Here is a 12,802-nt window from a genome sequence, read left to right as displayed (position 1 = left end):
TGTATTCATTTAAAAAAAAAAGATTAAAAACTTAACTAGATAGCAAAGTAATTTATTTGACAGATGACTGTATTTGGATATTTCATATTTAATACAAACATAATTGGATCAACTTGTTTTTTTCCCTCTCTTTTTCAGGTTGTGGCAGACTCTGTAAAATCTGTAAAAGGTAACATCACCATCTCTGACACCAGAAACACCTCTAATGACAGCCTTTTTGTGATCAACATTTGATCAGAATTCTTTCTCCACGCTCTTTGAAATCTCAAAAACAACTAGTTATAAGTTACACTGCCAAAAGGCCAGTTTCTGGAGTTACCCTTGTCATGTATCCAAAGGACAATACAGTCAATCTTGTGTCTAGTACTCCTTCCCATCCTCCCTCTCCCTCCTGTTCCACACTCTCACTTCTTATACCTTTTTATCATTCTCTGTCCTTCTCTGTCCTCATTCATGACCCTAATTAGAGGTCAAAGTTCACGTCAGCCCTCGTCTGGAGAAATCCGGAGGTGTCTCTGACATGATGAGAGCAGGTGAGTGTTAGTCCACCCATAGCTCACGCAGAGATCACACACTCTTCCTGCTGTTTTTACTCTTTACCTCTGTTATTCTGAGATAAATATCACATACTGATGGAAAGGGGCACAAAGTAAGAGTTAAGGTTAAATTTGGGCTCAAAAAAGCTCTATTTTAGACCTATTAGCCGATTAATGTCATTGCAGTTCTCAAACCTTTTAGACCCTTAACTGTGCCTTTGCCCAACTAGGGAAATGTCCTAAACACCTTTGCATATACACCCCAATAGTATTTTTAGAATTTTCAAGTGCAAATTCAAGTGCACTAATGTCTAATTAGAAACAGATTTAGAAATTTGGAAAAAAGTTTCATTGTGTAAACCTTATTTGTCTGTTTAGAATCACTTGAATGCCTCTTGGTTAATTTTAATATGTTCAAACCCGATTGCTGAATCAGTGTTTTAAAGTCAGATACAGACCAAAAGCTGAAAGGTGCTGTTTTAGATCTCTTGATTAAAACTAAGACCTGTCAGAAAACAAAAAAAAAAAGCTTTCAGGTCTAAATTTTGCTCTAAATTTATTTGCAGTTTTTTTGACTGAAATAGATGACTAGACCAACTAAAAAATATCTAAAAAATATTGTCCAATTGTCAGTGTTGAAAAACTTACTAATATTGTGCTGATTTCATCTAATCTTGTCTTCTCTGTTCTCTCAGTTGATGTGTGTTTGCATGTGTGTGTGTGTGTGTGAGCAGAATAACATATAATTGAAACCGCTTTTTTTGGAAGTTGTATTAATAAAGGATTAGGTTAACATGGCTTTTATTTATGATAGAGTTACAAAAATAAACTAAACAAGCAAAAATACAACAAATGATTTAATAATTATATGTATTTGTTTTTTTATTTTTATATTTAAAATATTGGGGGAAAAATATATGTACAAAAATGTTTTTCATATATTAAAAGTTTTTAAATATATATATATATTTAAAAGTATTTTTTATTTGTTTTTTAAATTTTAATTATATATTTTTATAAACATTTTCAACAGATAATAAGGAATTTTTAAGTTCTGATTACATGATTTTAGGAAAATCTTTAAATAAATTAACATTGAGATGTTTAAAATAAAACTCAAAAATATAAAATATAGCGCATATATATATATATATATATATATATATATATATATATATATGTAAGGTTATAAGCAATTTATATGGTTATAAGCAAGTTCTGATTATTATATAATAAAATATAATCTCCAAATAATATTATTTCGAATAAATTACATTAGAACACAAACATGTAGTGCCTATCAGTCATATTGTCTTTCAACACCTCACTCTGTGTCATTGTTGTCATAGTGCTCAACAGGCAGTCTCTGAAAGTCATGTTTCACTGGTTGTTTGAATAAAGCAACTGGTCCCAAACAAGTGTGTGTGTGTGTGTGTGTGTGTGTGTGTTAAATGACTTCATGTGAGTGTGACAGCACATCATTGCAGGATTGTAATGCGTTCTTTCGTTGGCACTGCAGCGATGTACTCCGTAGAGATCACTGTTGAGAAGGACCTGGTGACTGGAAAGACCAAAGTCCTGTCCACTAACACACTGCTCCCCAAAGACCTCTCGATGCAGGGGGTCAAGGTCTATGAGGATGAACAGAAAGGTGGCTGGCGATAGAGCAGGCGTGCGTGGCTTTGCTAGAGATGTCTACTTTACGAGAAGTCTGAATGTTTACATAAAACATCAGCTGTAATTTGTCTTATTTGCCCAAACCTGGTGTTTATGTTGTTTTACACAAACGTCATCTTTACACCCTTGTGTTGTTCCAAACCCGTATGACTTTCTTTCTTCCATAGCATAATTTGTTCTGACTTTCACATATTTAGTTTGCTGTGTCGTTGTGGGTCATGTGACATGTGAGAACCGTTTCCATTCAGCCGTCAAACCCGTCAAATATTTAAAGCTACACTGTGTGATTTTTGCCCCCATCTAGAGGTGAAAAGGTATATGACCATCCAGTGAATACTAGTTTCTGTTCCTCTCAATTCCGATTTCGTTTTAACTCCTACGGTGGCCGATGTAGTCCAAGATTAACATTGTTTCCAGTTCGACCTCGTCCATGAGTGTTAACTCAAACGTAAATGTGAAAGGCGAAGCTTGAATTAACGGGTATGTCCCTCTTTGGCTAATGTACTTTCAAGATGGAGGGGCAACATGGCGACCGACATTAGAACCCCTACCAATATGTATTTTCAATGGCATATTATACACTCACGAGAATACTTTATTACTTGCACGATCTAAATATAAATTAATGAGCACATATATTTTTGAAAGAACTAAGTGTTTTAGCTACGAATAAATTAAAAGAGTTACACGGTGTAGCTTTAACTCATGCTTTCCTTGGGTCAATTTGATCCGAAATTAATTGAATGTTTTTCAGAGGGGTCCAAGACCCTAGGACTTTTGTCGCACTTGAACCACGAATACACCAAAAAAAATAATGGATTTGACGAGTTTCTGTGGTAGAATTTTTTTAAGTAACAAATCCTTTCCTCACAGGTCAATTTGACCCCTTTAGGAATGAATGGAATGCGAAGAATGCTTCAGTACAAAGAAAAACCTAAAAATGCTCAAAATTCTAACTAAAAATGCTAAAACTTTAGCAACCTTTTTCTTTTTCTTTTTTTTAAATAATGTCTACATTTGTATCTGAATACGTACTGAAGAGAATCTGACTTTGGGACCCAGCGGAACAGCTCATTTGCTCCAAATAGAACTATAAGGCCATCTAGTGGCATGAGTCATGAAATATGATGTTATATATATATATATATATATATATATATGTATAAATAATGTGAGGAATATGCTTAAATTACTAGTTATTGATCAAATCTAGTCATGTAAATGAAAATAAATAAAAAGAGCAACAAAAAAAATCTCAAAAAATTGCTTTAAAAAATTTGAAATTACATAAAATAAGCTTTCTGAAAAAGAAGAAAAAAGTATAATTTTAGGGCTTTGGGTCATTTTGATCCATGAGGGAAAGATGTGTAACAAAGTGCAAAGGAAGGGTGAGGGTTAAATGTTTTTTTTCAGGTGTTTGACATTTAAGACAACATGTATCAGTGAAAAAAAGTGCCTACATTTTTGCAAAACTCCTAAAACGCACCAATTCAATTAACTGTGGTTTCCAGCCGAAATGAACATTAGTGGCAGTAAAACACAGACTTTTATTCCTTTTCAAACACATTATGATTACATGGGCAGATTATATATTAATAAAGACAGTTCCTTGCACAATACTACGGCATCAAAACACTAAGAGCATGCTGTAAACATACATTTTGATGTGCATGTCACATAGAGCTCCTTATGTATGGCTTTTTCTGATGTAGTACATTTTCTAATAGCTCATCCAGGACTGGCAAAGCACTGCACTTACGATCTGAAGCACTCGGGTATGAGTCCTGTGAAATATGAGTCATGAGAAAAGACCTCAAAGACCTATAGCAGCAAGTTAAAATAGTGTGGTTGCTTCAGCAAATGCATTTTAATCTCATGTTTGCTTTCATTAAAACTATTGGTTAGGTTTAGGGTTTATTTTCGAACACAACAGAGCATTAACCTTTCAGAGCCACTCACCACACATTTCAATTCTAAACAGCCGCAGTACAACAACCAACGTAGGCAGGCACATTTTTCCAATGAGCCATGAGTCATGAACTATGTTACTTTTTTGTCCTTTTTGGAGTTTGATGAGACCTGCATATTTTTATTTATAGCTTCTGGTCATCTACACTGTAAAAATGAACATGCTTTATCTAATCAATAAAATTGTGGCAACAGATTACACGCAATAATATTTATTAAATTGAACAAATTAGAATTGAGTAATAGTTAATCAAATTAACATTCTAATTAATTCTAATTTGTACAATTTAATTAATAATATTGCTTGTAATATGTTGCCACAATTTTATTGATTAGATAAAGCATATTATTTTTTTCAGTGTATTTTGGGTTCCACTAAAGAAAGTGAGTCTAATGGGTCTGGAACCACATGGGGATGAGATAGTGTCAATTAGCACATATGAATCTTAATTTTTTTTTTAATAAAAGTAACACACTGGATATGTCAGCAAATGCTGACCACTTCTCGTAAAGTAATAAGTTCATCTAAACATGGCTTTAGATGCAGGGTTACCACAAACTCCTGATTTTGGTTGACACATCATTATTTCCCGGAAGAAGCGACCATATCATTCATTAAACTCATATTTGGTCACCCTGCAACTTGACTGCTAGTTTTGGGCATGTTGTTGCCAAGCTTAGCCATGAGCCTTACCCCTTCCCAGTTAAAATGTGCTGTTATACAATAAAGCTATAAATTACTCACATATTAAGTAGCCTATATTCTCCAAGGTTTTATGAATGATTACAATACTTCATTTACTGTATCTGTTTGTACCGTATGCTGCTAGCTGCTAATGCTAACACCAGTAGCACTGCTTGCTTCCTGCTCTGTTTACTGCTTGCCACTCTTTCCCTGTGTTTGATCCCCTCACTCATGTGAGCACTCCTGGCAATTAAAGTGCACTTGGCACACAATCTTTAAAGACGATGCTAACAGTAGTCACTAACTGTGCACAGTATGCTTTCTGTGCTCATCAATGGGTAAAATAAATTGTGGTTTTCCAGCAGAAATGATTAGGCCTAAGTCACAGTATTATAAAAAAAAAAATGTTGATTACTGCAAACCAGCATTTAATATGTGGCAAATGTGCTGCAATGTTTACACAAAGGATTCATATAAGCATTGTCAAGTAAGGCTGTATGTAAGTAAGGCTGAGTGCTGTATTATAATCTGAAAGATGTGACATGACACTCACTTTAGTTTGAATCGATTAATTTATGTATGTATATATATATATATATATATATATATTAGGGCTGTGCAAAAATGAATTGCGATTAATCGCATCCAAAATAAAAGTCTGTGTTTACATAATATATTTCTATGTGCTGTATATAATTATTTTGTATATATAAATACACACACATGCATGTATATATTTAAGAAAATGTGTTATTCATAAATAAAATTATATTTATATAATATAGATTATGTATTTATTTATATATACACAATTTAAGCGCAAATAATTCTTAAATATATACATGAATGCATAGGTATTTATATATACAAAATAATTATATACAGCACACACAAATATATTATGTAAACACAGACTTTTATTTTGGATGCGATTAATCACAATTAATTTTTGCACAGCTCTAATATATATATATATATATATATATATATATATTTATATATTCAAATGATCGAACTGCCCTGATAATTGAATTATGTAAATTCCTCATTAAAAGAAAACCTATTATTAAGTCTTATAATTAATGATATAATTAATATAATTAATATCAGATATTTTGACCTTTAGTTTAATTAGTTTGCCATTAGTTTCCCCTCCCGAAACATAATTTTAAATTATTCAATTACATTAAGTTATATGATTAATTAAATTAGTCAACCATATGAAACCAACAAGATAAAGGACTTTAAAAAAAAAATAAAAAAAAAATATTGATCTTGAACACTGAAATTTGTCGTTGACCCACATTTGTTCGTGGTCGATATTGCTCTAGGGGGTGTCATGTCAATAGATATTGGGCGGTCAGTCAGGGTATCACTAAAATGTGCCTTATTTTTCTCTATGCAGTGGTGCATGAAGTGCGCAGTGTGGACGGCGCAGTAACCAATGGCGTTCACCAGCTCAGCTCTTCCGAGGTGGATGAGCTCCTCCACAAAGCTGATGAAGTGACCATGAGCGAGAGCGGCAAGACTACACCACGACTGGAGCGAGGGCAGGCCGAGAAAGTTGAGAAGGTTGAGAAAGACGTAGTCCCAGGTGCAGCCGGCTCCACCCCCGTAATGGAGATCACCGGCGTAGAACCGAAACCCGCAACACCTCAGACAGAAGTGGGCGGGGCCAGTGCGGCGAACCCAGTTACGATGGTTTTCATGGGTTACCAGAGCGTGGAGGACGAGGACGAAACAAAGAAGGTTTTGGGGCAGGAAAGCACGACTGTGAAGGCCGAGGTGGTCGTCATAGAGGATGGAGATGCCAAGACCACCAGCAGTGACACCATGCAGGAGCAGGCACCTTCTAACGGCAGCCCAGCAGAGCCACCGAAGGCTGAAGAGGCGGCGGGAGAGTCGGGACAGCCAGAAGGGGGCGCTGCTGAGGTCAAGAGCAAGGAGAAACAACCCTGCAAGTGCTGCGTAATCATGTGAGCCTAAACGCACCCTCCCAAACATGGACTTTGCTGATGAAATGCAACAACATACAGAGAGAACAATAGCAAGGCAAAGAATAAACATTCACAATCTTTTGATAGAAGCTGTTGTTTCTTTAATTGATTTTGACCTGTTTTATATTTTCTATATTGCTTGATCCTTTCCCCTTGATACTCTCTAACCTCATTTAAATTTGATGCGTATAGTTATTTTTTTTTCTGGTTTTATTGTGGCTGAAATGAATCACGTCGTATGCGCTCCTATGAGAAAAGTCTGAAGATTAAAGACCCTTTAACTGAACTGAACCGATCGGTATATCCAGCAAGCCTCTTAAATCCTAAAGTCCTACCATAAAGGGATGAATTATCTTACATAATTACATAATATATATGACGTCATGATTTGTTTTTGAAAGAAATATTTATTTTAGTTGAGTTCCCTTTGTGCAAAGCATTTTCACTTTTGCATAAAAGAAAACATTTTTACATATTTATTACTGATGAAGCTGTGATAAGTATTTCAATTATTATCATTTTGGTTTTCTCAACTAGGAATAAAACCATGGGATTGAGAGAGCGCTCTCCGCCTTTGTTTAGAAATGAATTTTAAATGATTTTGGGGTTAAATACACGTTAAGCTCTCTATTGATATAGATAATTGTTTTGACTCATTCCTCAGTTTATAATGAAAAAAAAATACGTTTACAAAAATTGGAAGTTTGTATTTTATTATTATTATTATTATTCCTGAGCTGTTGTCTAAATCATTCTGTAAATCCTTGCTGGCTTTACATGGTCTTGACAGGAGCACATGGACTACTGTTCAAATGTTTGGGGTCGATAAGATTTTTTTAAATGTTTTTGAAGGAAGTCTCTTTTGTTCACCAAGGCAGCAAAAATACAGTAAAGCAGTGATATTGTATAACAGTAATATCACAATTTTAAAAAACTGTCGTGTATTTTAAAATCTAATTTATTCCTGTGATAGTAACGGTGCTTAATATTTTTGTGGAAATTGACTTTTTTTTCCCCATAATTCTTTATTGAAGCATTCATTTGAAATAGATTGTTTAAATATATTTTAAATAAATAAATCTTTACTGTTACTTTTGATAACTTTTTTAACTAATTGTTGACCCCAAACTTTTAAACAGTAGTGTATAGTCTTGTAGCTAGACTTATTATTTATTCCTATGCCTTCCACCATAGACTTCCATTATACTTGCATAACATACGTGCTTTTTATTTGTTTTTTTTACAAACATAGGGATGAGTTATAACAATTTTGTGCTAAATCAAAGCATGTCACTGCTTATCCTCTATCGAACCAACATTGCTGTAAATGCACACCTGTATTTTACGCTGAGACTACATTCTCACAAATTACTATTTGCTTCAAAGAAAGAATATTTCAAAGCCCTTTCTTTTATCAGAGCATCCCTTTTAATTTTCTTTGCAATCCCTCACACGCACTCACAAGGGAGTGATACAGCACCATTTTCCCCTCCTTAAAGGAAAATCTGTATTTCTTCTTATTGTTCTAATGTGCGTCCAGCTGATTGCACTCTTTCATATTGAAACATAGGACAGGTGAGCCGAGGATATCTCAGTAAGCTCTGATATTTAGTAAGGCTTTTCGGTAGTCGTTCTCAGTCAGACTTGTCCAGCAAAGAGCTTACGCATGTTTAATCGTTCCTTTGTTTTAACTAAAACCCTAAAACCCGTTGTCATATATTGTCCAAACTTGAAGATTTCATCAAGTAAGAAGCAAGTTGTTCTCTTGGTTACTTTCAAACTGCTGCGTGATATAAACTTGCATTGAAATATTTGTTGCCTTCTCATCATTTCACCTGCATGGATTTTGATTATTGAAAAAGCTCTGCCCTTGTTCTGACATTAAGAACTGTTGAAGTATCAAGCTGGCTGTGTCCAGGACGGTGTTTTGATTGTATTCCAGTCTGCACTGCCATTAGCATTCAGGAAGGGTCATTGACAGCTCATTTCCAACATGTGACATTAGAGAACTGCTGCAGCCAATCCTATGCAAGAGCCCTCATGTGTGTAAACTAGTGTCAGAATAAGCAAAACTCTCTCAGTTAAACAACAATCATAACAGTTCAAGAATGGAAAGACAGGAAGGACACTGTCCGCCCTTCCTTAGCTATTCCAATGAAATGAGGGGAAGTGTGGCAAGGCGACAGGAAAAGTTTAATAGGTTACCATGCCAAGTATTGAAGTTTTTTAGATTATTTTAGGGGGGAAAAGTGTTAACGTTTCTGATAAAAGTTGGAAAAAAAAAATGTTGGAATTACCCTTAAAGTAGCTATGATGCCAAATGCTTCAGTAAAAACAAAAAGCATAGTTTTTGTTGAAGAGATGGGTGATTGACTGCATTATGGTTTAATGCGGTGGCATTTTAAATTTATTTCGCTTTTTATTTCCATGTTTTCCATTGCAAGTAACACTTAAAGGTGCATCCAGTAGTCTGATATCACAATTGCCTTATCTGTGGTTTAGCACAATCATCTCGAGTTTTAGCAAGCAGTCTTCAACAGAATAATAAACTCCCTTAGCTGTCCAACAGAAAAGAATCAACTTCTGAATAACTATCAGGATTTTGAAAATCTTCCCCACCTTGTGTAATATGCCACGTTTTTTTGTCTTGTCTTCTGGCTTCATACTTTTTCTGCATCTTCGGCCATGTAGGTTGTGATGGGCGCTTTCAAAACACTGCTAATGAAGCCTACACATCATCTGTGTTTTCCGAGCATGTTTGAAACTGGCCAACATGATGTGATTTTAGCAAACGAGTTTTAGGTTACAAAGTCTAAAATATTTTGTTTCTCTCAACACCATTGTCACCAAACTCTGAATCGCCAAACAACACTATGCTAATAGCGTACACGCCGTACAGCATATACATACTTAAAATGCTTTTATTTTTTATTCATGTTTAAAAATTAGCTCCAAACTACTAAATGCACCTTCAATTGTACATAACGTTACATTGGAGGGTTTCTTCATGAATGTTAAACCTGTTGTGTCCCTTGCTTTGTAAATTACTTGCTTCATCGATTTAATTCGATGACAAATTATGAACTAATTTTAGAGGAATTAATTATATGGCCCTGGTAGAGATGTGCTAGATGAAGTGTGTGTTTTGATTTATGTCAGTTAATATGTGTCATGTATCTCCTATTTTAATTACATAGTTGTAATGTCTGTTTAACTGCCTGAATCACTGGGATGAGCTCTGTGGAAATCAATATGCGTGTGTGTTCAGAGGCCCAGGAGCCAAATGAGGTCAGCATGAAAAACCTTACTGTTTATCTTGTTCCCTCATGTTTACACACTTGCAGAATTTTCACTTCTCCATGTGCACAGTTTGGGGATGTAAAGCAGTATCTATGAGTTTATAATTCATGGCTCAGCTGATCAAGAACCAGTTTGCTTTTCCCCCAATCCTCATCTGGGACTCCTCCTTTAAAGTCTTTGCTTCACTGTGAGTTTCACGGTTGCCTCACACTTTCGCCGCTCACCTTACTGTCCGTCAGTACTAACATTCCAGTTCCGACTTGTTCCTCACCCCTGAATGCCTTGTTGTCTGGCCACGGGCTCGGCGTATCTCTTTTGTATAGTTGCATGCTTTTATAGGTACATAAATCGCACATATCTACATATACATATCCATTTCCATGTTAGATAATGTCCCTGTGCTTGAACCCCCTAACCCTTGATGTCAAGCTGAGTTCAAAGGCATGATAGAACAGAGGACCAAGGACATATAACCTGGTTCTAATGAGTACTGATAATGGGCAGCCCAGACGGGGTACTTCTCCGCCTGTCTGAACAGCCCTCTCTTATTGGTTCTCATGATAATGAATGTGTGTGCTATTACTGCCACTATTGTCTGTGTGTTGTGAAGGTCTGCTTTCTAATCAACCTGACAGAGCTGTAGAAAGAGTTGGGACGAGACATTAAAATGTGATGTGCTTTACGGAAATCCCTGTGTCTGTCTTGTTTTCTTTGTAACAACAAATGTACCATGTGCTTCTTAGGATTGATGTGCAAATCGGTATGTACCAGGCCAGCACTCCCTTCTCCGCATTTTTTTCAAAGCAAAGCAGAAGCAAAAGATTCATTTTGTGCGTTTGCAGTCTATTGGATGCAATTCAATAGAAATATCGTTCACAGCGAAATAATGGCAAAAAAAGATCATGTTGGAGTAAAGCGTTGTTAAAGGGGTGATGAACTGAGAAATCAAATTTTCCTTGAGCTTTTGATATCTAAGAGGTTATCATATTATAAGAATATCCTGTAAGTTTCAGAACTGAAAACATCCTTGTTAGTCCAATAAAAGCTTTTATTTACACCAGCCTCTGAAAACGTCTCGTTTTGAAAAGTGGGAAACTATGACGTCGAAGGGGTTAAACACCACCCCCGCAGAAGAAGATCAACACCTACTTCAACACGGCCGGTTTAGCCCCGCCCACCGATTAGCGCATACACGCATAGCTAAGTAGCCAAACATACAATGCCTACCTCGTGATGACAAACCTATGGAAGCTTGTTTCCGCCATTGAATAAAAAATATAATAAAGAATTGTGACTTTTTATCTTACAATTCTGACTTTTTTTCTCACAATTCTGACTTTTTTTCTCACAATTGCGAGTTTATATCTCACAATTCTGACTTTATTTCTCAGAATTGCGTGATATAAAGTCGCAATTGCGAGTTATAAAGTCAGAATTGTGTGTTATAAAGTCAGAATTGCGAGATATAAAGTCAGAATTGCGTGATATAAAGTCAGAATTGTGAGATATAAAGTCGCAATTCTGAGAAAAAAAGACAGAAGTGTGACTTTTTTTCTCACAATTGCGAGTTTACATCTCGCAATTCTGACTTTATAACACATAATTGCGAGTTTATATGTCGAAATTCTGACATCTTTTCTCAGAATTGTGAGATATAAACTCGCAATTGCGACTTATTAGGCCAATTCTTTTTCCCCCATCAGAAGAGTTTAAATCTCACAATTCTGACTTTATATCATGCAATTCTGACTTTAAAACTCGCAATTGCGACTTTATATCACGCAATTCTGACTTTATAACTCGCATTGCGACTTTATATCACGCAATTCTGACTTTATGTCTCGCAATTCTGACTTTATAACTCGCAATTGCGACTTTATATCACGCAATTCTGACTTTTTATCTCGCAATTGCGACTTTATATCACGCAATTCTGACTTTTTATCTCGCAATTCTGACTTTATAACTCGCAATTGCGACTTTATATCTCGCAATTCTATCTTTTTATCTCGCAATTGCGACTTTATATCTCGCAATTCTGACTTTATAACTCGCAATTGCGACTTTATATCACGCAATTCGGACTTTTTATCTCGCAATTGTGAGAAAAAAAGTCAGAATTGTGAGATAAAAAGTCGCAATTATTTATTTTATTTTTTTATTCAGTGGCGGAAACAAGCTTCCATACAAACCGGATCGTTCTACCGAGCAATACAGAATATTGTGCAGTGCCTGGTTGTGGAAGAAGACAGTCGCTGCATAAGCTTCCTGTGGATTCCAATAGGACTTCATGGATAAACTTTATTTTTAATGACGTTCCAGCTGATGAGGGTAAAACATCGTCGTCTGTTCGCTTCATTTCACTGAGGATTGTTTTGTAAACAAGACTAGATTTACAGAGTGTTTAAGAGTAAAGAACGGTGCTGTGCCGTCTATATTGGATCTGACAGGAATTGTGCAACACACGGACTCTGGGTCGAACATGTATGGGCAACCGGTTGCCATTTGACAACATTGGACGTTTTCCCCCACATACACCGACGGGTGAGTGAAACTCATTATAATATGCAAAACTGTTATCCACTCACAGCAGTGGGCGTTTATTTCCAAGTCTTCAGTGCGACACGCCCATAAAAACC

General features: G+C 35.7%; 1 protein-coding gene across 4 annotated transcripts in view; it reads left to right on the top strand.

Moving 5' to 3' along the window:
- The window catches only part of palm1a (paralemmin 1a), a 65,812-nt gene extending 54,961 nt beyond the window's left edge, over positions 1-10,851 (top strand). The window contains exons 6-9 of one of the 4 annotated variants that reach the window (XM_039655864.2): positions 139-169; positions 468-533; positions 2,056-2,187; positions 6,272-10,851. In XM_039655864.2, the coding sequence (XP_039511798.2) occupies positions 139-169; positions 468-533; positions 2,056-2,187; positions 6,272-6,846 (804 nt within the window). In that variant the 3' untranslated portion in view covers positions 6,847-10,851. The remainder of the gene's footprint in view (positions 1-138; positions 170-467; positions 534-2,055; positions 2,188-6,271) is intronic. The other 3 variants (XM_039655867.2, XM_039655868.2, XM_039655869.2) reach the window with 3 other exon arrangements.
- Positions 10,852-12,802: the final 1,951 nt, after the last annotated feature.

This window comes from Pimephales promelas, chromosome 21 (genome assembly GCF_988280905.1).
Source record: "Pimephales promelas chromosome 21, fPimPro1.hap1.1, whole genome shotgun sequence".
In the NCBI taxonomy this organism is placed as follows: Eukaryota; Metazoa; Chordata; class Actinopteri; order Cypriniformes; family Leuciscidae; genus Pimephales; species Pimephales promelas.
The sequence above is the reverse complement of the archived record's forward strand: the minus strand, read 5'-3'. Positions and strand labels throughout refer to the sequence as shown.